At 35.3% G+C, this 25,729-nt stretch overlaps 1 protein-coding gene across 1 annotated transcript in view; it reads right to left on the minus strand.

The window, feature by feature from the left end:
* Positions 1–25,729, minus strand: part of adcy1a (adenylate cyclase 1a) — a 554,748-nt gene that overhangs the window by 160,979 nt on the left and 368,040 nt on the right. The window contains exon 6 of the mRNA XM_028803971.2: positions 9,230–9,388. Within this exon, the coding sequence (XP_028659804.1) occupies positions 9,230–9,388 (159 nt within the window). The remainder of the gene's footprint in view (positions 1–9,229; positions 9,389–25,729) is intronic.

Genomic DNA, 25,729 nt, shown 5'->3' on the forward strand with positions numbered 1-25,729 from the left:
ACCACACACATATTTATTGAACATATTTACAGTGAAACAGCACACAACTCAGTACTCCCGTATTCTCACCCCCACAAAGTCCAGGCCTCTCTACAATGCCTCTCTTCAGGTCTGCCTCCACTCCTCTCCTCCCGAGCTCTGTCTTTCTTCCTCCCGACTCCAGCCATTGATTGGAGGGAGGCGTCCCCCTTTACATCCACCCGGACGTGCTCCAGGTGCCTTTCAATGAGCTGTGTGCCCTGCTGTGGCGGAAGTGCCGGCTGTGCACCCGGAAGCAGTCCGGGTGTCCGGGGTCTTCTTCCCCCCAGCACTTCTGGGTGTGGTGGAAGTGCTGAGGGCCAGGGCTTCTCAGGCATTTGGGCGCCCCCCACGGTGACCATGGCTCCGTATAGGGTTGAGCTTCCATTCTCCTTTCCCATGGTCCCCATAGCCACCAGGGTGGTTGCCCCCTCGTGGTCTGGAGGAGGCGTAATCCCTCCTCCAGTCTTTCTGGGCATCCCAGCTGGGTACCGCCCCCAGCCGCTCGTCACACTGGCTATTAAGGGAAGTTGCATCGTGTTGTGTCATCGGCATGATTCCATGTAATCCTGCACCATGCACCAACACACTGTCCATGAATTTTCTCTAAAAACTTTTTTTTGCATTTGGTTTCGTTTCTTGTATTTTGAACACTTAAGCTTTGACTTCTGACTAAGTTTTTTTCATTTGGCTTTACCAGTCAATAGTTTGCTCCATTGGTTATGACCTCCATTTTGTTTATTGACTAAATTTTTCATACCCTGATCCACTGTGCATCCAATTATCTTCTCAAAAACCTTTAGAGCTGAGCAATTTCCTGTCCTTTTGACTCATGCTTCCTTTCTCTGATAAGAGTTCTTGTTTTCTTTTCATAAATATATTTATGTTAAATATACCTGTTTTGTTTATAAGATTTGTGTTAAGAACTTAACTACATAAACCTGAAACTCAAAGAAAAAAATGATACAAATGGATTAAAGAGAAAATTAATTGTATTTCACTGTTTTTTTATTTGTCTAATACAGTGCTACCTGCAGCCACAGTGATCGCCATGACAGAGTTTGAGAAACCCTGGTCTAATAGGATTGTAATAAATTCAGAATCATTGTAATCAAAGCCTAGTGTAAAAATATCCTAAAGTATTTACAAAAATATCACTGAAACAGTAAAATTAGTAAACATGTGCACCCAAATATTAATCCATCACACCACTTCAGAAACAACACTGGAGCTAAAACTAATGTGTTTCAGGTTCCACAGAAGCATTCCAAATGCAGAGCCATCTACACACTATTAATTGCAAAGCAATATTTATCTCAATTTATTTTTGGCTAGAACTGATTGCTTCTTTACAAAGGGGACAGATTCGAGAAAACTGTTTCATTATCCTTATATAGATGTTGTACATAAATTACGTTTACTGTGGGGACAGTTTCTAATATCAGGGAGTGAGTTGTAAACCGCCTACATTTATGTAGTCAATTGCAAAATGTTACCAAAAATCTGAGTTATTTTTGATATAACAATGATCTGGAATCATTTTTACTGCAGAATATTGTAATAGAGCATTTTCCCCTTTAGACCATCTGTATTGGCATTTCCTCTTTAGACCATCTGCAATGCCATTTCATATTTTGGCACATAATCCATTAACATTTGATAATTGTATTAATTTTATTCTTTGCTTACACATAGTATTCTTTCATATAAATTTACTGTGAAATATATGATATTGACCCACTATTACAATAAGATTATTTAGATGGATGCTTAATATACTATTATGATAAATCTAAAGAAGGAGGAACTGAATCTGAAAATCATGCTGTCTACTGCTTCAGAACTACCTCTAAAGAATAGTGAGCTATGGTATTTCTGGATCACTAAGGCCATTACTGCTTTCTGTATCAGACTGGCATTATGAAAACTTCTTTGTTATCAAGGGTCAGTTTAAATAAAACAGAGAAAAAGCAGCTTTATTCCTCACCTACAGTCATCTTTAGGTGATGTTTGTTTGGATGTTCGTGGCCTTACAGTATATAAATTATTACAAAATCCTGCGGGCAGATTATACACCTTGGCTGCAGCAATAGGTTTTTTCAAATCTGTTAAACGTTGTTTGAATCATCTGGATTGACAGGAAATTGAATCTTTTTTCTCAGTTTTTTCTGAATTGGAAGCCTCTTTAAGAAAACTTTTTAAGAAAACAATCTTTTTAAGAAAACATTAAGCATTATTTTTGCCATGCTATTATAATAATAATGGTGCCACTCAAACATAATGGAACTAAGCTGCTCTGATCTTCTAGGTATGCCTTACACACTAAGAACTCGTGTGTAGTATCTATGTGATTTATGCCTGTCTTGGAGCATAAGGTTGTAACTTTTGATAAGATTATACTGCACTGTATATGCATCTGTATATAGACAAAGTTTTTGCATCCTACGAACAATTACACTCTAAATTTAACTTTCCAGCAACAAATTTCTTTCACTACCTTCAAATTAGAAACTTTATCAAACAAAACCTACCCAATTTCCCTCAACTCCCACCTACCTCTATTCCGGAAGAAATATTGATCAGTCTTGAGGACTCAGACAGCATTTCCGTACTATATAAAAACATTTTAAACTTCCTCCCTTTCAAAGATCCCAGAGTACATTGGGAAAAGGATCTCTCACTCAACATCTCAGAAAAGGAGTGAAAGGCAGCAATGCACAGAATTCACTCGAGGTCCATATGTGCAAAGCATACAATTATTCAACTTAAAATTATATATCAAGAGCATCTGTCTCACTTAAAATTGTCCACAATGTTTCCAGGGAAGATCCAACCTGCGAATGCTGCAATCATATTCCAGCCTCAGTGGACCACATGTTTTGGGTGTGCACCAAATTAACATCATTCTGGACAAAAATCTTTAAATGCCTTTCAGACAGCCTTGGTGTCACAATCCCTCCTAACCCATTAACAGCTGTATTTGGTGTACTCCCAGGTGGGCTTAAAGTGGAGAAGGACACACAAACTGTTATTGCCTTTACTTCAGTGTTGGCACATACACTTACCTTGCTCAATTGGAAGAATCCTAACTCACCTCTTTTTAGTCAGTTGGTAACTGATGTTATATATTATTTAAAATTGGAAAAAATCAAATTCTCACTTAGAGGATCTGTACAAAAATTTTTCAAAAACCTGGCAGGATCTGATCAATAAAATTTTAGAATAAGCATTTAAAGCATTGAGGAAGTGGATTCTCTCCTTTTTTGTTCAATTTATTTTTATTAATGTATTTATCTACATATTATTACTATTATTAAAGTTTTACTCTGCTGACCTAGCTCTCTTTCTCATGGGTGGAGGTCGAATTATTTCAAACCTAATTTTGTTAAACTTGACTTGATTATATGAAATGTTATTTGATTTTAATAAAATTAATAAAATGCTAAAAAAAAAGATTATACTGCACTAAAATAAAAACGTAATTGCATTGAACAAAGCTCTTCTCTTCTCTCCCATATAATTAATTCTCTAATAATTCTATCTTCTTCAGGCTTAACAGACCATTTCTAAAGGCAGCAAAATTCTTACTCTGTCCTACAGTTCCCAGTACAGTTAGCATCCTACATGTCTCTTTCTCTCTACCTTGGTGTCCAGAAGATCTATTTAATATAAGGAAAGTCTTTCTCCTTTAATTACACATTACATGGATGGAAGATATAATTCACCTTTTAGATAGCCATAAGGGCTACTTTATTCAGTTTAACTATGATAACGATTAATATATAACATTCTTTGCTTCAGTACTTATGCAATTTTCACAAACTGAACTACCCTACAGAGCGCACCTCCTTTAAAATAATTGTTCTGTAATGGCACTTAACTGAGTTGTGTGGTTCCTTGTAGAGCTATTGCCTGACAAAGAACTGTTAGGTTCCAGCAGGGTTCTTTACAGATGTTACTGTTTTTTGGGTTTGAAAAGGTTTCTAATATGAGAATGAAGTAGAAATCTTTAATGTATAATATAGGATGAAGGGTATTGGGTATTTTTTTTCTTTTTTCTCTCTTTGTTGTTAACATTAAAAAACACTCTCATTTTCTGATATGTATCAATTAAATATATGTTTAGTAAAAATTTGATCGCAAAAAAGGATACCTTTCAGTATACTAACCTGAACTTCACAAGGTTATTGTCCTTTTAAAATCACAAACCCATTTCTACTTTACAAATCTGTTATCACTTATTAATGGTTTCAACAAATCAATAAAGATTCTTTCTGGAACCTTCATGTGGATGGTTCTTTTGGGAACCAAAAATCATTCCCCTATGGCATTGCTCTTATAAACCATTTTGGCACCTTTATTTTTAAGAGTGCAGTTGACTAGAACAGAGTATTACTCTGTCATTACTGTGTCCATCTCATACACATTATCACTTTGATTCAGCACATTTAGGATTATGTGCTATCATTACTGCGAGAAATGCTATTTTTTGATCTAATTTATTATACAGTTAATTTTAGACAGTTCTAACACATTTTATAATATTGACTTGTTTACATCACTAATATTTGTTGTTGCAATCATTTACACTACATTAAAATTGTTTTCCTAAATAGAATGTCTAATGCTTCATACATTTTCTGATTAATCATAAAACATGCATTAAAATTTAAACATGAAAACATGAAAAGCATGTTAAAAGAAGAGGTTGCCCATGTGATACAGTTACTACTTCTTTATTGTTCATTAAATCACCTTTTTTGATTGTAGCTGCTAAGGACCCTATGACTGCAAAACAGTGCCTATTACTAGGATAGCAACTATAACATGTCTTTAAAACTATTTTGAACTGAGTAACAGAATAAAGTGCTTTTCTATTTCCATCAAAACACTTACAATGAAGGAAAATCCTCTCTTTTCAAAATCTTTCCTTGTTGGAGGAATCAACTCTCTATCTGTCTCGATCAAATCAATAGAATCAATGCAGCAATCGCAAATAGAAAACATTTTAACATCATCTGTCACATCCCGCACCACAAGTGAAAGCAATACCCACAGCATCGTAACAAATACTTGTGGTTTGGCCAGAGAAATCAATAATATGCCACATCAGACCATTCAAATGACATGAACATGTCTGAAAGAAAGAATATATTTTTTCCAAAGAACATATGCATGTTGGTGGCACTTTCTACATTATTATTTCCTGCCTCCTACAGTGCAACCTGTTTTCATACAGGGGTTGGCATTACCTTTTTCATACAGCATAATTGTTTAGAAAACTCATAATTAAAGTTTACATTAATAGCTCACTTAAGTCAACACCTTCTGCTATTGATGTGTTAATCAGCAGAATGATTGACTAGCAGGCCCCGTTAAAATTAATTTAAGTACTGAGGGCACTATATAAAACCAGTCAGCTCCAACTACTGCATATGTATATGAGAAAATAGCAGCATTCTCAAAAAAGGGACAGAAATTCAGCTACTCAATAACCATACTGTTTTCATTTGGTAAACATATATATTTTGTGACCAAAAAATAAAATAAAATGTGAAAATCACACAGACATTTTGTTTTATTTACACATTTATTTATTCACTTTGTTTTATTTACACATTGAAGACAAAAAAGTACAAAATATATATTCTTTTGTACTTCTTCAAACTAAGAAGTCATTTGTGAAAAAAGAAGGTTTTTTTATCATGAGCATTTGGACTGTTTTTATTGTAATTATTTATATTACAAACTGCACTTTTCCCACCAGACAAAGACTGGAATGGAGGATACAATTATCTACAGTATCTGCTCCACAAGGCTTATTCTCACCTTGCCATAGCTGGCATCAAAGTGAGGATTATGTTTTTTGATTTCTCCAGTGCCTTCAATACCATCTAGCAATCTTTGTTATGAGGTAAGCTCAGAGATAATCAGGTAGAATAGCCAATGTTGTCCTGGATAATGGACTATAAGTTGGGCACAGTGCTGCATATACTTACTCTGCCACACTAACACTGAGGACTTTTAGCCAACAAATCATTCAGCAGACTTGTGTGAAGAAAATCTGCAGGAGCTCCTTTACACCAACAACAATATGCCTGTATAATGCCTCACTGTGACTGTGACTGCCAAGTCACAAGTTTTGTTTCTTTTTAAAATTTCTTCTTTTCAGTCATATATATATATATATATATATATATATATATATATATATATATATATATATATATATATATATATTCTGTTTATATTTATTTTTATCTGTTTATGTGATATTTATTTAAAAACATTTGTAAAAAGCCTATGTACAACATGGGGGCAAATAAAGTTTTATCTTTATCTTTAATCTTGTTCATCCTTATTGTAAAACCCGGAACTCCTTATTAGCAAAGTGGAAACCAGATATGCAAATGTCTTTCTTGATAAACATTGTTTATTTAGAATTTTTAAAAAACAAAATATTCCAATATGGAGTGAGAGGGGTTGGAATCTATCCTGCCAGTACCAGGTGCCAGGCAGGAACCAGCCCAAGATGTAAATTATTGACAGATTATATTTATGGACAACCATCACACCATATTTGAAATCTGAGTATCATTAACATTATTCCAAATGTGCATGTAATGGTATGTGGTGCACACAAAATTAATTCCCAGAAAAAAAAATTACAATATGTCCCTTCAGTGGCTCTGTACTTTTCTGAATAATTATAATTATGTTTCTTTTAATTAATTATGTTCAGACATTTTGTTTGTTATCTTTTACAGATTTACATTGTTGCTAGATTTTGGGTGGCCGTACTATATATAGAAGAACATTAAAGTCAGTGTCAAAGCTTTTAAATATACAAACAAAAATTTAGTATAATTTCCTATTAGTTAGGCAATGGATATTTAGTTAGGACTTTTTGTTACAAATATTTTAATTTGAAATTTTGGTTTGTATTTGGCAATTGTTTTTCATATTAAATTCGGGTATTCACCCTGGCCCATTTTCTGATCATGATGAATCTGCATTTTACTTTTTCTGAAAAATCCCATTTCACTCATGGAAGCATTCAGACTTTTTAAATTTTTGTTTACTATTATTATTATTATTATTATTAGTTTCTTGTATAATATAGTCGCGGCACGGTGGCGCAGTGGGTAGCGCTGCTGCCTCGCAGTTGGGAGACCTGGGGACCTGGGTTCGCTACCCGGGTCCTCCCTGCGTGGAGTTTGCATGTTCTCCCCGTGTCTGCGTGGGTTTCCTCCGGGCGCTCCGGTTTCCTCCCACAGTCCAAAGACATGCAGGTTAGGTGGACTGGCGATTCTAAATTGGCCCTAGTGTGTGCTTGGTGTGTGGATGTGTTTGTGTGTGTCCTGCGGTGGGTTGGCACCCTGCCCGGGATTGGTTCCTGCCTTGTGCCCTGTGTTGGCTGGGATTGGCTCCAGCAGACCCCCGTGACCCTGTGTTCGGATTCAGCGGGTTGGAAAATGGATGGATGGATAATATAGTCACAACTGTGACCATGGCCATATTGATTATGGCTACTGTGCCTGTTGTTGGTCACACGATGTAGAAGTCATATCAGATGTTGTGTCATCTAATCCTGCCCATTTAAGATGGCAGCTCACAGCTCTCTGCATGTAAACATCAGATTTCCTTTCTTTGTTTTTCCACAAATTTTTTTCTATTTTAGAGGAAGTTAAAAGGTACTTCCATAAAGACTTTAGTGTTAAGACTTGGTTTGATTTTTACCATGATTTTGGGATTGCATTTTTTAACAATTAATGTTAACAGCACATTTACTATTTGAACATTTCTTTGAACCTGAAAATTTCTCTGAGTTCAAATTATCCCCCATGACAATGAAACCTGCTTTATTTGGATCTAGGCATCAAATGTATGACCCAACAGCACGCATTGTTGATACCCATCAGGAAAAATGAATGGGTTTGTAAATGTTTTGTTATATTCTGGTGCTTCATGCATTGTGACTCAGCAAGCACCAAGACTGATCTGATTGTTCAGTGGTCCTTTGTCCAATGTATGTGTTTCTTCACCCACTACAGCCACACACTCTTGTTTTCATTGATACATTGAGAAAACTTGTCGAGTCACTGGCTATGTCACATCCATGAACATGCCACAAGCCTTAAGGCAGTCAATTTAAAGGGGATGACCAGGGAGAATTTTGGGGTTGCACTATGCTTTGCCTCTTTGTACATTTCATCTACACCAAGGAGGACTGAAGAAGAGCTCCTTTAAAGCCACCCTTAGTCCCAAAGAACTAACAAGATGGCACAAGTCAAGATAAGCAATTGTGGAAGGCACAGCAGTATGCCTGACATAGAAATGTATTACTTTTCTCTCAACCGCATGTCTTACAGCATTAAACGAGATGTCTCTATTAGATCCAGAAACTTTTTGATGTTTCTGTCTTGTCTTTCTTACAGTTACTGTATATTACCCCACCTGTGACAAAGTGCAACAATGATTGAAGCTTAATGTATCTTTTACACACATTTTGCCAGTATTGTTGATCCTATTCATAGACCATTTATTTCCTGGTAATGTTAGGCAGAATTTTGTTGTGGTCAAAATAACATCCATCTAAATGGTTAGTCTCAGTAATTGTAGTAGTTCTTTAATGGTATTTGGGGAATGGGTTCAAAGTCATTGGAAATTACATGCTGAGTGTGTAAAGATTAATTATACTGAGGGTATAGTTTTATTTTTCCAAACATAATAAACAGAGCCCTTGGTTTAAATTCTCATCTAGGTACATCATGTAAGAAACTTGCATACTCTTTTTCTCTGAGGACCTTAGTAGTTTCTTTCTACGTCCAAAAAATACATTGGTTTTGTTTACTGTTGGCTCTAAAATAGGTGTTGTACGGATATATACATGAGAATGCACTGTGATGGGCTGCGATAGTTCTTGGTTGAGCATAAAGATGTCATGATGGGGTCCCTGTGCCTTGAATAAGTGATTTCAGAAGAGCATTAAATTAATGGATGTTTAGATAGTTAGATTGATTAAGAGTCATTTGAATACTCTGAAACTGAAAATATTATAAATTGATTATCCATTATTATTTTTGTTAGTGAATTATTATTTTAGGGATATTAACATTTATATGAACTTCAGTGCATTCATAATTGCCCAACTAAAATATACTATGCTCTTAAACTTTATACTATAGGCAGAATATATGTATTTGCTTACCCAGGTAAACCACCAGCTTCCATTACATTTGCTAACGTCACATCATTTGACCAGACATCATATTGCCATTTACGCAGGCCAAGGACTCCACACAGTACTCTTCCAGTATGCAGCCCTACTCTCATGTTTAAATCCACTTCAGTGGCTTCTGCTACAGACCTAAAAATAAGGAAAAAAAAATTATAAACCAAAATAAAGCCTTTATGGAATTATTTTTCATTCATGCATATTGAACATTATTTACTTGGTCATGAAGCCATCTAAGACAGGTTGAAATCTAAGTAATCAAGGTAGACCTCAGCGTATTTCGTGTTAATGGTTACAGTGCAGCATCTGTTGGAATTTTTGTAATGCATGTAGTAAAAAATGCACTGCATTTGTCATTTTAAACATCACAAAAACTTGTAGTAATAAAATGAATCACTACAAATGTTTGTGATATGTCACCTGATGGAATGACATATGCAGTGGATATGTCTCTCTAATATGCCATTTGATATGGGACTCATAACAGCAGTGTTAATGTTTCTGATACACCATCTGTTGGAATGGCAAATACAGGGTATTTTATTACTACAAATGTTCGTGATATGCCAACTGCTGGAATGGCAGAGTCATAGAAACCGGACAAACACAAAAACAGGTGAATATTATATATTATTAGTAGTAGTGTATAAACTAAAAAAATAGTAGTCACATTTATAATGAAATAAGTTATAATAATTCAAGGCTGGGGACATTTCATTACTATTAATCTGCTAATAATTTTTTCTAATTTTTGCAGCTCCACTTATTCTAACAGTCTCTGTTTAGCAAACACTTGTAAACAAAGCACAAAAGAGGTTGGAATCTGAAGTAACGGAAAAATACAGTAAGGGGTGGGTGGCCATGGTATTACTAGAAGAGCTCAATGAGTACTGAGCTGCACTTAGCAAACGCCCTTGAACTAAATTACAGAGGGAGTAGCCTGGGCAAGTCAAGTGTCAATTCATCTACATCGTACGCAGCTAAATTTTATAAATGAAGAAACCAAAGTATAAAAGCATATTTCTCAAAATGATCGATTGTGTTTGATTAGGGGACCATTATATTTATTTTGAAGAAAGAAAGCAAGTAATTGTTGATGCATCTTCTTCCATCACAATCACATCTGGACCAACTGCAGTATGCCTAACAAAACATTGGAGTGGAGGATGCAAATATCCCTCTACTCCACAAGGCTTATTCTACCCTGAACAAGGCTGGCAGCACTATAAGGATTATGGTTTTTGATTTCTCCTGTGCATTTAATACCATCCAGCCATCATTGTTAAGGGGTAAACTCAGCGAAATGCAGGTGTTCTGGATAATGGACTACCTGTTGGGCAGACGGCAGTTTATGAGTCTCAAGGACTGTGTTTCTGATATAGATGTGAGCAACACAGGAGCACCACAAGGAACAGTCTTGTCTCCTTTTCTTTTCATTCTGTACACCACTGACTACAAATATAACACCAGGTCATGTCACTTGCAGAAATTCTCAGATTATTCTGCACTTATGGGGTGTATTGGTAAAGGGGATGGTACAGAATATAGGAGTCAGGTGGAAAAGTTTGATTCTTGGTGCTAAACAGAATTGTTTGCATCTTAACATCAGCAAAATAAAGGACATTCGCCACACCAAAGATCTTCTATGTCCAGTCACTATTCAGGGATTGGATGTTGAGGTGGTGCACTCCTGCAGGTGCTTGGGGGTCCACATTAATGACAGCTCTAGGAACACAAAGGAAGTATAGAAAGGGCAGAGCAGCCTCTTCTTCCTTAGAAGACTGTGTTCCTTTAATATGGTAAGTGACATCCTTCACATCTTCTATAACTCGGTGATGGCCTGTGCAATTTTCAACATTGTGGTGTGCTGGTCTGGTAACATCACTTCAAGTGAGTTTCACTGAATCAACAAGCTAATTAAAGGGGCAAGCTCAGACCCCCAGGAGGTAGAAGTCAAGGAGATAACTAAAACAAAACTGAGTGTAATTATTAACAATATCACACATCCTCTCTCTGACACACTAACACTGAGAGGTTTCATCCAACCATTCAGCAGAAGTGTGTCAAGGAAATCTACTGGGGCTCCTTTATACCAACAGCAATATGTCTGCACAATGGCTTACTTGGATTGTGACGGCAAAGTCAGAATTTTTCTTTCTTTTTTAATTTTCTTGGTTTATAGCCATTCTGGTGTGTGTTCAGGCTCATTTATGAGTTTATTTATTCAAAGAACTTCTGTAAAAAGCCAAATTTCCCACTGGGGACAAATAAAGATAAGCCTATCTATCTATCTATCTATCTATCTATCTATCTATCTATCTATCTATCTATCTATCTATCTATCTATCTATCTATCTATCTATCTATCTATCTATCTATCTATCTATCTAAACAGTAACATTTAGTTGAAAGTAAAACTTTTAATAGGTTTATGTAATTAGTTTATGTATTAAGCTAGTTTTTACTTTACCTCTGTGCTCATTATATACATTGTAAAGACCGCAAAAACCTTTTCTTTTTGTTTTTGATTAGACAATGCTGCTACATGCTATACAGAGAGATTTTAAATTACATTCTGTAAAAGCTGAAGTTACATTATTAATTTTTACATTAAAGCTCAGTTTTTGGTAGGTACAACATTCTTTGTATTCCTTTTAGTATGAACATAAATAGAAGATCTAGATTAACTGAAAGAAGAAAAAATGACATTTACTGAGGTAACACAGAGTAGAAACCAAAGCAGCTAGCAGGAGTTATGGTATTCTCTCTCTCTCTCTCTACATTCTGGCCAAGTCATATCATGAAGCTTCAGTATTTCATTATATTCAAAAACTGCTTTTATATTAATCTCAAAAGATTTCATATTAAATAAATTTTCATAATTAGACTCAGTTGTACATTTATTTTAAATTCAAAATGACCAAAAAATAAAAAAGCCTACTTGACAGAGACCTGAAAAGGATGTCATATGACATTACCAAGCTTTCTGTTATATTACTGGGCTGCAAACATATGTAAAGTGAAATGTTATAAGGAGGCAGAAATCAATGATACCACATCTGCTTGGTTAGCCATGAAAATGAAATCAATCTCAAAATCCACCGTGTAAGCTAGTTCATAGATAGATAGATAGATAGATAGATAGATAGATAGATAGATAGATAGATACTGTAAACAGCATCATTGCAGAAAATCCTTTACATGATGCACTTAGCAGTTTTATATGTATATACGGAAATAATACCATATTTCAGCCTTCTTTATCTTATTCTGCATACAATTTATGGAAGTAACTCAGTACCTAGCAGTCATTTAGAGATTTATTTATGCAGAATGTTTATTTATGTAATCTCCCAACAACACATTTTTATATATACTAGAAACTTCATCAGAAATAATATAAATAATGTTCCTCAGATTCCACAAATTTCTTATCCTAAAGAAATGCTGGTTAGGTTTGATGAAGTATTTTTAGAATTCGTCAACAAATTTTCAGAAATCCATCAATAGATGATCTCAGGGGATGGTGAGTAAAGGATCTTTCAGTTAGAATTTAAGATAAGTTATGGGATGCAGCTGTTCATAAATTTCTTCAAAGTATGCCATAATCCAGCTAATATGTCTATATATTGCCCACATATCTTGTTTAAAACTGTCTAAAATGTATTCAGGACGAGATCTGCACTGTGAACGCTGTCAACAGGTGGCCACCTCACTACGCCCTATGTTATGGGAATGATCTATGTTCAAATCATTTTGGTTTACAATTAAATTGCTGTTTACTGTTAAATTTATTAACAGATGAGTTAATATTATGCAACAAATAATCTACTGTGGCAACTACAAAATTGCTTGCATGAAGAATTGCATATTGCAGAATCCTAATACACATATTATAACTTAATAGTAATGCAATATCGTATATTTTAAACTGGAATAAAAAGAAATTCTGTATATAATGAACGGTTTAAGAATTTATAAAAATTTTGAAAGAACTGATGTTATTGTCACTTTGCTTTTCTGGTCCCTGTATGGCCTTTTCTTCTTTTTTTTTAATATGTATGGCCCTTTTTTGCCACATGGCTCTCTGTTGTGGTCAAGGACACAGGAAGTTATGTATGCTTTTGTTTGATGGAATTTATTTTTGGAAAACAATGTCTGTACTGTTGTATTGTTTACTGTATGTGAATGTATGTTAAACTGCACTGTACATTTCTGTAAGTGGTTTATTCTCTTAAATAAAATTTTAAAAAAATTATTTTTAACATTTGCCTTCTCACCCTGATATCTCAACATTTTTCCTTTTTTCATACTTTTCTTGCTATTCTCTTATATTACTGATTGGTTGCCCTGTTCAGGTTTCTCTGTGGTCTTCCTGCTAGTATGAAATCAAGATTAAAAACAGTCACAATTACAAAGCAGAGGCAGCAGAAAAACTGCAAAATAAAGATAATGATGAAATGAATTCACTTATTTATTATGTAAACATATATATCAGTACCAAACATAAGGGTTGAAAATGTTCAAGAATTTGATTGAATGTGATGTGTGTATGTACAAGTGAGGTATGATGACAATGTTTTAAGACAGAACCTGAAAGTGGCATTGTACATTGCTGACTTCATAAGTAGCCAAAGATTAGCTTCTGTATGCTAAAATGCATGACTTGCAAAATCCCAGCATTTGTGGTTTATAGTGTATGTTTCTTTTTTCAGAACCAAGTCATGAGTGCTGAAACCACAAAATCATGTATCACAGTATACAGTAATTTACTAACCACTGAGAAAAATACACCTTTTGAAATTGATTCTTGTGTAGTTAATATGTACTACAACTAGTTTTAAGAGAGCAAATTACTTAATTTTGTGGTTTTCACTGCAATAATAGTTTTTAAATAAAACATCTAATAGTCATAATAAACTTTTCACAAAAGAAGCTAGACATTGAACTACTGTCTCAAAACAAAAACAATAATTAATAATAATAAAAAAAGTTGGTACCACTGCTGTATCTAGAGATTAAAATAGCACAGTAATTTATACATGCTCAACTATGTTTTGAAATGTGGACATTAGCCAAGTTTAATGTTCCTTGATTTATGAACATTAAACAATAAAAACAGTTCATAAATCAGTTGCATCATTTGATAAATCAAACAAAAGTAAAGTAAAGGAGGGTATGTTTAAGTCAGGTAGATCAGTTTGAGACGACAGAAGAGCAAATCCCCATTGGACACGTCGAAACAATGTAAGTCCCTTTCTTGGGTTGAAAAGTTGTGGTTGGCAAGACAATCATGGACATGCATTATCATAGTAATCTACGTGGTGGAGAAGGGTGTGTAGTTGAGGATTTTTGGTGTTCCTCGTTTATGATGATTGATGATGATTTTTTAATTGAAAATCCAAATGTACTAAAAGGATGCTCATGTTCCTTTCACAAAGTTCATCTCTATTGTCATTAAGGCCTCTGGGTTAAACACTACAGGAAAAAATGTTTTTAGCTTGGTTGTAAACATTATCATAATTATTTTATATTACCCTGATGTCTTCACCTAAGCTGGTTTACTGATCTGAAATCATTACAGCCTTCATTTTTTATTAAGGCAAAAACAAGCGAGTTAAATTATTTGCTCACAGTCAGTCGATTAAGTTGGAAGAAACCATCTCTAGTGTTGTGAATTACAGCATTCTACCCACTGGAGTACACTACAAAAACATGTAACACCATTTTCTGCTTTACATCTGTTAAAATTAATTGGCATATAAGAATGATTTTCATATCTCTACAGCAGAACCATCTGTGAGTCAGTACTGAAATTTGAACTAACAATCTTCTACTTAAAATTCCAAAACCTTAGCCACTAATCTTTAATGTCTATGGAGATGAAAGGGATGTCACTAATGGATATGAGAAAATATATTTTTTTAATATGTTAAGCAGTGAGTGCATAGTTTACTGTATGAGAACTACTTCACCCAAATTATGAATTTCGTGTGTTGTTCAGTTTTAAAGTTTTATGCGCCAGTTGCAAAGACTAAAATTTGAGCACAAATTTTGGCTTGACTTGGCGTATATCAGGTCATTGGTTGCAAAATTTTAAACCAGCTAGAATAGTGGCTCTGCTTTTAAAAAAAGCTGCCTGACGCTGGACATATCCTTGCCAGCTCACATATACACTAATGAAGCATGAGACAACACACTAAATACCCATACAATATATACTGCAATACAGTGCATCCTCAGGAACAGTAGTCAAAATAAACAAATAATAGTGTAACGGCAGACTCAGGAGGAAAACTCACAGATGAGGTCCGTGCATATGCTAAGAAAGGGCCAGAGTCACTACCAAGTGTCACAAAAAGGTGTTAGCCAAGCAGACAGCCCTTGAGGAGAGGCTATAATCAGGCTATTTATCAGCTGGATGATAAATTGGACTGGACTGCCAATATTGATGCTCTGTGTAAGAAAGGACAGAGCCGACTATACTTCCTTAGAAGGCTGGCGTCCTTCAACATCTGCAATAAGATGCTACAGATGTTCTATCAAACGGTTGTGGCGAGCGCCCTCTTCTATACGGTGGTGTGCTGGGGAAGCAGCATAAAGAAGAGGGACACCTCACGCCTGGACAAACTGGTGAGGAAGGCAGGCTCTATTGTAGGCACGGAGCTGGACAGTTTGACATCTGTGGCAGAGCGATGGGCACTGAGTAGGCTCCTGTCAATCATAGAGAATCCACTGCATCCACTAAACAGTATCATCTCCAGACAGAGGAGCAGCTTCAGCGACAGACTGCTGTCACTTTCCTGCTCCACTGACAGAGTGAGGAGATCGTTCCTCCCCCACACTATGCGACTCTTCAATACCACCCCGGGGGGGGGGGGGGGGGGGGGGGGGGGGTAAACGTTAGCATTATTCAAAGTTATTGTCTGTCTGTATACCTGCATTGTTATCACTCTTTAATATTTTCTTCATCAGTACGCTGCTGCTGGAGTAAGTGAATTTCCCCTTGGGATTAATAAAGTATCTATCTATCTATCTATCTATCTATCTATCTATCTATCTATCTATCTATCTATCTATCTATCTATCTATCTATCTATCTATCTATCTATCTATCTATCTATCTATCTATCTATCTATCTATCTATCTATCTATCTAAGGATTATCAAAGATAATGCACAACTGGAGCACTGCACTGCTGGACTGCACATGTCTCCGTGGTCATACAGCAGGAGAACCGAGTTAGAGAATCAGCATCTACTGTACAGCAGGACATACAATAAAATGATCAATTGCTGGTGTCTCAGCAGCAGTCCTTCCTAGTCCTAACATTGACTTGTTATATTATATTTGGAAAAAATATGAAACAATGAAAAAGAGTACCTCTAAAGCAATGAACACAAAAAATAGGCATTAACATAATAAAAATGTATAATACAAGATTGATTGCAAATTGAGATTCGGCTGTATTGCTACTCCTGCTCGCTTCTCTAAATTCCTTGGTTGTTTACGGTTGTCCTACAAGATAAAAGGCCCCTGCACTTTTAAACTAAACACATGTGGTGTGAACTTAAGATATTTAACAGTCATTGTGGATGTGACTGACATCTTAATCAGATTCTAGAAATTAATAAAATATTACAAAATGACATAAGCAGTATATACAATGCAATACTGAAAAAGCAAGCAAATGAACGGCAATACCCTGTATGAACTTGCTATAAAAAATGGCTGTTAATTTTATACTGAACCATTAAACTGCAAAGGTAAACAACTGTAAAATATGAAATGGTAAAGTACTGTTTCAGTAACACCAAAGCACTAAAATGAAATATACAGACTAAAATAATGTTTTTTACATTGTTACCCCATAAAACATACATTCTTTTGCTCTGAAAAAATAGTAACCATGGCACCAAAAACAAGGTAATGCTGTCAGAAACTTATTTGTATTATACCTTCCATTTTACTGAACCAAACTATTTAAAGAAAAGTTGCTGTTTGTTGACCTTATATCTGGTTTGAGCTAATACACTGTCACATGATGACCAAGGTTAAAAAAAAATAAATATACTGCTCAAAAAAATTAAAGGAACACTTTTTAATCAAAGTATATCCTCAAATCAATGAAACTTCCAGGATATCGATCTGGTCAGTTAAGTGTCAGAGGTGGTTGTGAATCAGTTTCAGCTCCTTTGGTGTTAATGAAATTAACAACAGGTGCACTAGAGGGTCAACAATGAGACGACCCCCAAAACAGCACTGGTTTAACAGGTGGAGCCCACTGACATTTTTCCCTCCTCATCTTTTCTCACTGTTTTTTTTTTCCACTAGTTTTGCATTTGGCTACATTCAGCATCACTACTGGCAGCATGAGGCGAAACCTGGACCCTATATATTCTGTGAGGTTTCTGAACTCTTTTGGGACCCCCAAACCCCCCATTGGATGACACAAAGAAGCACAATTGCCGCATCTGTGGAGGGCTGCTTGTCCATCGGTGAGGCAACCACAGGTGCGCAGCGTCACAGCATAACGCCACGGAAACAACTACGAGCCGATCAAGATTGCACTATAATCGCCTGTCGCTGATAGGTGATGCAAGGAACATTATAAATGCAGAGAATAGTATAACTGGCCACTGACCTGGCCCCAGCCCTGCCCGTTTGGTGTATCTGTGTATAGGAGAGTGGTAGATCCCGCTACAATAAATAACCGTGCTGTTCCTGTTTCAGGTTGAATAAAGCTGGTTTTGCTAAAGTGCTGAGATTCAGCCTCTTTTTTGGGGTTCAAGACAATGACTCACACATCACAATACACATATACATAAAATATATACAGTAAATTCACATTTTTTACACAAAATAAGAGGTTGAAACTATCAGTCTTCTCTGATTTGATACACTGTAAAAAACTCACATAAAAATACGTTACATGAACTGTATATTTTCACAGTAAAAAAACTATCTATATAAATAAAAATGTAAATGTTCGTTTGTTCAAAATCTTAAATCTCCGAAAGTTCTTCACCGATTGCTTTGAAATTTTGACACAATGTTGCATTCGAAACGCGTGTGTTTTTATATACCTATTATATAGATGTCACACATGTGACAGGTAAAAACTTGCTTTTTTTGAAAAACAGCTCCATCTGTTGGACGTAAAAACAACACACGCTATACTAAATATTTTACGAATCCATTTCAATGTTTCTGATTGCATTGTTAAATTGAATTTTCATAGATTTTGATTTATTTTCATTTTGATTTAATTATTTCGTGTGACATTGCGTTGGAATTGAGCTGTGTCGTTTACCATAGCGTTCGCCTTTGCTATCAAAAACATACAAAGCGCACATAAACGTGGAATACTGTAACTCCGTTAAATCGATCAAATACATTTGTAAGTATGTGAATAAAGCCAGCGACATGGCAGTTTTTGGCGTGCAACCAGAAAGAAGTGATAGGAATGCGGTCATACATATCGATGAAATCGCACAGTATCAGGCTGGAAGATACATAAGCAGCAATGAAGCTGTATGGCGAATTCTTTCATTTCCCATACATGAACGAAGTCCAGCTGTTGTTCACTTAGCAGTACATCTAGAAAATGGACAAGGCATTTATTTCATAGCTGCAAATGTGCAACAAATAGCCCTGAATCTACCGGCTACAAAGTTAACTGCTTTCTTCACGTTATGTCAAAATGACGCGTTTGCGAAAACACTGCTGTATTCGGAAGTGCCTACGTATTACACATGGAATGCGAGTAGAAAATCATTTGAACGACGCAAAGGAGGAGAGCTAGTCGACGGACAACCTGGCATATTCAAAGAAACTACGATAGGCAGACTGTACACCGTGCATCCCAATGAAGATGAATGCTTCTTTCTTCACATGCTGTTGGTAAATGTGCCCGGTCCAACGTCTTTCCAGCAATTGAGAATTGTCAACGGTGTTACACATGCCACTTTCCGCAGTGCACGTCAAGCTCTGAATTTATTGGAGAACAACCGACACTGAGATGTATGCATTAATGACGCCTGCAACATGTCACATCCAAATCAAATTCGTGCATTGTTTGCAATCATATTGACCGCCTGCTCTCCTTCATCTCCAACAGAGTTATGGGAGAAATATAAATCGCACATGGCTGAAGATATTTTCCTTCAAATACGCAAGGAAAATTCAAATATGAACATAGATTTCACAGTAGAAATCTACAATGAAGCGTTGATAATGATTGAAGATTTGTGCTTAGAAATCACGAACAAAGTTCTCAATCAATTGGGAATGCCATCACCGAATCGATCTGCTGCTGCTTCATTCGATGTAGAATTGCGTCGTGAACAAAATTACAACACAGGTGATCTTTTGTCGTATGTGCAATCAAATATTCCTAAGCTAACGCTTGAGCAAAAAGGCATTTATGATCAAATAATACAAACTGTCAATAATGGGGTTGGAGAAATCTTCTTCTTAGATGCGCCAGGAGGAACTGGTAAAATGTTCCTAATTAGATTGATTCTGGCAGCAATTCGATCCCAAAATGACATAGCCTTAGCTCTTGCGTCGTCCGGAATAGCTGCGACATTGCTACCAGGTGCAAGAACTGCTCATTCCACTTTGACATTGCCATTGAACATGCAATTCATTGAAACTCCCACGTGCAACATTTCCAAAGCATCCGGCATGGGAAAAGTATTGCAGAAATGCAAACTTATTGTTTGGGATGAATGCACAATGGCACACAAAAAATCGCTCGAGGCTCTTGATCGATCATTGCAACATTTGCCTGGAAACATCAGACCATTTGGGAATGCATTAATATTGCTTGCAAGAGATTTCAGGCAAACATTACCTGTAATTCCTCGATCAACACCAGCGGACGAAATAAATGCTTCCCTGAAATACTCTACTTTGTGGCGACACATAAAGGCGTTAAAATTAACTACAAATATGCGTGTCCAGCTGCAAAATGATCATTTATGAATAATTGTTGTACAACTCACAATGATGCTTCATTAAAACACTGTGGTAAACATACTGAAGAAAACAACTTATCTCAATTCACTCCAAAAATGACTCCACAAAGTTAACCTTAAACAGTTACCTTACATTAAGTTAAATTAATGATTATATGTACTGGCTTAATGTAGTTGTTTCTTTAATATATAATTTTAATTAATGTACACCCAAGGTAAAATAAGTTTGCATAGTTGCCATGTTGTTTATCATAACTTTTTTAACATTTTCTGTTTTTTTTTTTTTATTGGAACTGATTTCTACATTTGCACAATATTTCCTTTAGGAAATGCCCCCTTTCACCAGATTTTCCCGATGATCCATACACTTGACCGTAGCAAATTTGTTTTGCTAGAGTGCTGTAGGGTTTTTGAGATTATAGAATCTAATTTATGATGGGTTGTTTTTGATAAACTGGCACACCTGTAGCATACCTAACATCACAAAACTAAACATTCCTTATTCACTTGACAACAACATGACGTAACTTCATTAAACACTGAATTATTTTCAACATAAAAAAATAATGGGCTTAACATGTTGATAGCTTGCTCACTCATATTGTTGATTGTAATCAAACTATAAAACAAACACTTTTATATGATTTAATATTCATTAAAGTAGATACTAGTTTAGCATTATTTTAAATAGCATTTTTGTTATTGACTCCTTTTATTTTACTGATGCAAACTGTATACTGTTCTGTGCTTCTGATATCTTTTTTGATTATTTAATGAATGGCAATTGTTTCACAGCGTATGTTGCAGCTTATAGTAAAACCATCATTCAAAATAAGCATGTCCTATTTTGATTCTGAGATGCGCATAATGAAGAGCCATGAGGCATTGTGAACTTTTTTTTGAAAAGTTATGTAACTTTTGAAACTTTTAAAATAAAAAACATTTCCCACACTTCTAAAGGTAACATATATATTAGGCACTAGATGTGTATGTAAATCTTAAGGTTTGCACTTAACTCTCTCTTTGAAATTATTTCAAGATGAAAAAAGTATTTTTATTTTAAAATAATAAAAAAATACCATTAAATGAAAATGTTGCCCTTACCAATCTCCCATCTGAGGCTATTGCCTTGTTGCCACACCCCTTGTGTCAGCCCTATTTACAGTTATGCTTTGCTCTACGTGCCAGTTAATAATAAATCCTGCCAAGTAGGTGGAAATAGTCATTCCGAAAGGTTATGGTGCCAGTGTGGAACAAGACAATTACATATTTCCATCATACACATTTAATACATGAACTAGTTTCAGTATAGGGACCTTCAGTAATGTGTATACTGACAATATGTTTGTATCCATTGAAAAACTGTGACTTAAATATAATTTTGATTTTTTTTTTATAATAGAGACATAATGTCTTTGGGAAACGTCATCTAAACTCAACTCAAATCTGTCTTAACTAAGAACTACACAAAATGCATCTGGGACAAGACCCTCCTTGAGAGTAATTTTGAGAGTCACTTCACTTGGTCACATGTACTTGGACCATCCCCTGTTCAGAGTTTATTGAAGTAAAATATCTCCATAATTATAAGACAGTCTTGGGATAATCTGTAATTATGTAACAGCTTTGTTTTGACGTAACACCAAACGGGACGTTACTATTTAATGAATAAGCTTATGGAAGAAAATGATCTGTTGTGGCAACCCCTAATGGGAGCAGCCGAAAGAAAAAGAAGAAAGAATGAAAAAGCTACTGTAATAATACACAGACCTCTGACAGCACACCACCTTATTTTGCTTGGCAATAATGGATACAATGAGGCTATTAGAAATAAACTGGATGCATTAGGATTAAAAGTCAAATCGGAGGTAAAAAGCTTAGGGGTAACCGTTGATTGTAATCTGAATTTTAAATCGCATATTAATCAGATCACTAGGACAGCATTTTTTCACCTAAGAAACATAGCAAAAGTTAGACCTCTTATATCATCGAAAGATGCAGAGAAATTAGTTCATGCGTTTGTTTTCAGTCGGCTAGATTACTGTAACGCACTCCTCTCAGGACTACCCAAAAAAGACATCAATCGTTTGCAATTAGTGCAGAATGCAGCTGCTAGAATCCTTACCAGGAAAAGAAAATCCGAACACATTTCTCCAGTTTTGATGTCACTACACTGGTTACCTGTGTCATTCAGAATTGACTTTAAAATTCTGCTTATGGTTTATAAAGCTTTAAATAATCTCGCCCCGGCTTATATATCGGAATGTCTGACACCTTATATTCCAAATCGTAACCTCAGATCCTCAACTGAGTGTCTCCTTAGAATTCCAAGAGCAAAACTTAAAAGAAGTGGTGAGGTGGCCTTCTGCTGTTATGCACCTAAAATCTGGAATAGCCTGCCAGTAGGAATTCACCAGGCTAATACAGTGGAGCACTTTAAAAACCTACTGAAAACACATTATTTTAACATGGCCTTCTCATAACTTCACTGTAATTTAATCCTGATACTCTGTATATCCAATTCATTATAATAACTATTCATTCAAAATCTGTACTAACCCCTACTCTCTCTTCTGTTTCCTTTTCCGGTGTCCTGTTGGTGGTGGCATCTACCATCCACCATCTACCCAAAGCACCATGATGTTCCAACAATGATGGATGGATTAAAAGCCAGAAGTCTGTATGACCATGAGCATCAAGTGACTCCGTAAAAAACCCGAACTACAAAGAGGACTATTTCATTTATGTTAGGTAGAATGCCCAAAGGGGACTGGGCGGTCTCGTGGCCTGGAACCCCTGCAGATTGTATTTTTTTCTCCAGCCTTCTGGAGTTTTTTTTTGTTTTTTCTGTCCACCCTGGACCTTACTCCTTTGTATGTTAACTAATGTTGTCTTATTTTAATTTCTTATTTTGTCTTTTATTTTTCTTCTTTTCGTTATGTAAAGCACTTTGAGCTACTTTTTGTATGAAAATGTGCTATATAAATAAATGTTGTTGTTGTTTTGCTAAAATGGAAGAAAGTTAACTCAACTATTATAATAGAAAGGGAAGAGGATGTCCTGTTTTACTCAAAATTAAATCTAGCAGTTTAAAAGGGCTTTAGAATGTGACACATATTTGTCACCATTGCCCTTAACCTGTAACATTTTGGAAATTCTCTGTCTTTGATTGATTACTTCTTATTTAACTTATATCTTTTCCTGCTGTAATACATGAGTTGAGGATAAACTATCTAAACTGATTTAAGTAAGATGAATATGGTAAAATATTAAAGGAAGTAGAAAAACTATGTTTAGATAAAATATATCTTTTTATGCATGAGATTTCATGAATTTCATTTCAGTAAGGCAGCTTAAAATTATTCTTTCTTATTAAAGATTATTCACCTATCTTCTCATACTGTATTTGGCTTAATGTTGGAGATGCTCTTCAGTAATTTGACCAAATAAACATGAATATAAGCTTTCACTTGTACATGCTGGAAGTAATCCTTTGTTTACTGAGTTTTAATTTGCTTTATTGCATTTTTCTATAATTCTATAAAAAATAAATATGTATGTTAGTGTAAATACTGCCAGGGTATTAGCAGATTTAAAAAATTGTAAAGTGTTACTTATAAACTAAATTAGCTATATTCTTTGTTATTTCTCACAATTCAGTTGGAGTTGTTGACAAAATAATTAAAGAATAATGAACAGCAACAATACAACATGTTTCATTTTCAAAGCAGAATATCACTTGGTTTGCCATCTTATTTAAATGATAGGGTGAGATTCAACTTTGCTATTTTTGAAAAATGAACAGGATAAAAATGCAATATATACACAATTTACAGTTGTTTGTATTGTGAAACCTACAAAGTATAACAAAATTGCAGTGGCTTGAGGACCCACAGTTTGGCAACAAATTCATTTACCCCTGTGTAGATAAATCTGAAGTACTCCATGTGCTTCAAATAGAATTTTATGATTTCCCATCCAGCCACCTTTCTATCAATCCAATTCCTGAAGCTACTTAATCCAATTCAAGGTCACAGTGATTTACTCTTAATGTAAAGTTAATGAAATAATCACAAGTACTCCAACCGCAACAACATTCTGTCTCTCTTTAACACTGTTCTGGCACTCTAATTGCCTGGAATTATAAATTTAAAGGGAAGTATTGAATTACAGTAGCAGAAAGTACTCGGGTAAGAGTAAATATACTGTACTGCACAAGGGCTGTTGATAGGATCTGGGGCATTCTGTTCAAGTTTAAATAATAAAGAGTTTAAAAGGACGCACAGGGTCACCCCAGGACCCTACCACAACAAAACAATCCTGTGGTTTAATTATTAAAGAAAATGTGCTATTTTTGTTTAGTACCATTCCAATGGCACATGGGCCTCAGATTTTAAGCAGCATGCAAAAGGTTCTCGATTAGCATCATAATTTGTCAGTAATTTGAATGTTCGCCATACAATATTTCATCTACTGAAGTTAAAGAAAAATGTGTCCATGGTAAAGTAAAATTCAAAACTGAGTGGAAACTTTGGTATTTTACTACAAAGGGGAACATTGTTTACTTGAACACTAAGGTATTGAAGTAAACTTTAATCTTACATGTCCACCTTTATAATTTAGCATTCCCAAAAACATACGTGAAATACAAAATATATTAAATGCTTTGTTTCTGTGCATAACTTTGTGTGAATTTATTATCCTGTGCACAATATGACTCAAACAGACTTTTTTTTAAATAAATTGCATACAATTCTAATTTGAACCATTCTGACTTTATTTTATGTGAAAATGACTGCACATCATTACATTAACTCTTCATTATTTAGGTAGCAACGTACAACACCAGGCTTAATGCTTGAGGCCTTTCCTGTTGGGAGGAGGGATGACAATCAATCTTCTCTGTGTACAATTGTGATTATCTGCTGTGTTAATATAGAGCAAACAGCAGATTGAGTGTTAAACCAGTTATTTTCATGTTATTCATATCACAAAGGTGTCTCTGAGCTGTACTGATATAAGTTAAATATCTGTAGGCTTGTTTTCTTACAGGTGTATTTGTTTACAAGAACATCCCTGAGAATGGTGTTTGTTCTGTATGAGGCTAGCAACTCCTATTTTTATCAGAAGATAATTGACAATTCTGATTTCTGCCTGTTGTTTTTTTCTCATTCAAACAGCCATGCTTCTGTGTGTCAATGATTTCATACAGCTTCATTGAGTTTGTAATTGTGGCAAAAAGAATGAGTGTTCAATAACTAGGTCACAGTAGTTTCCATAATATTAAGGCATTTATCTTGCAACTTGAACAGTATTGTTTATACACTGATGCAGTGGCCTATAAGTATGCATTGTGGCAAGATTTATGTATTATTGAAAATATCTATGTAACTTAATTGTGCAAAGCTTGAAGGACTGTGAAAGAATCAGTAGCCTGAATTGTTACATCCCATTTTAAGATAATAAAAAGTAACATGCTATTGAGAAATG

Source organism: Erpetoichthys calabaricus, chromosome 6 (genome assembly GCF_900747795.2).
Source record: "Erpetoichthys calabaricus chromosome 6, fErpCal1.3, whole genome shotgun sequence".
NCBI classification, from domain to species: Eukaryota; Metazoa; Chordata; class Cladistia; order Polypteriformes; family Polypteridae; genus Erpetoichthys; species Erpetoichthys calabaricus.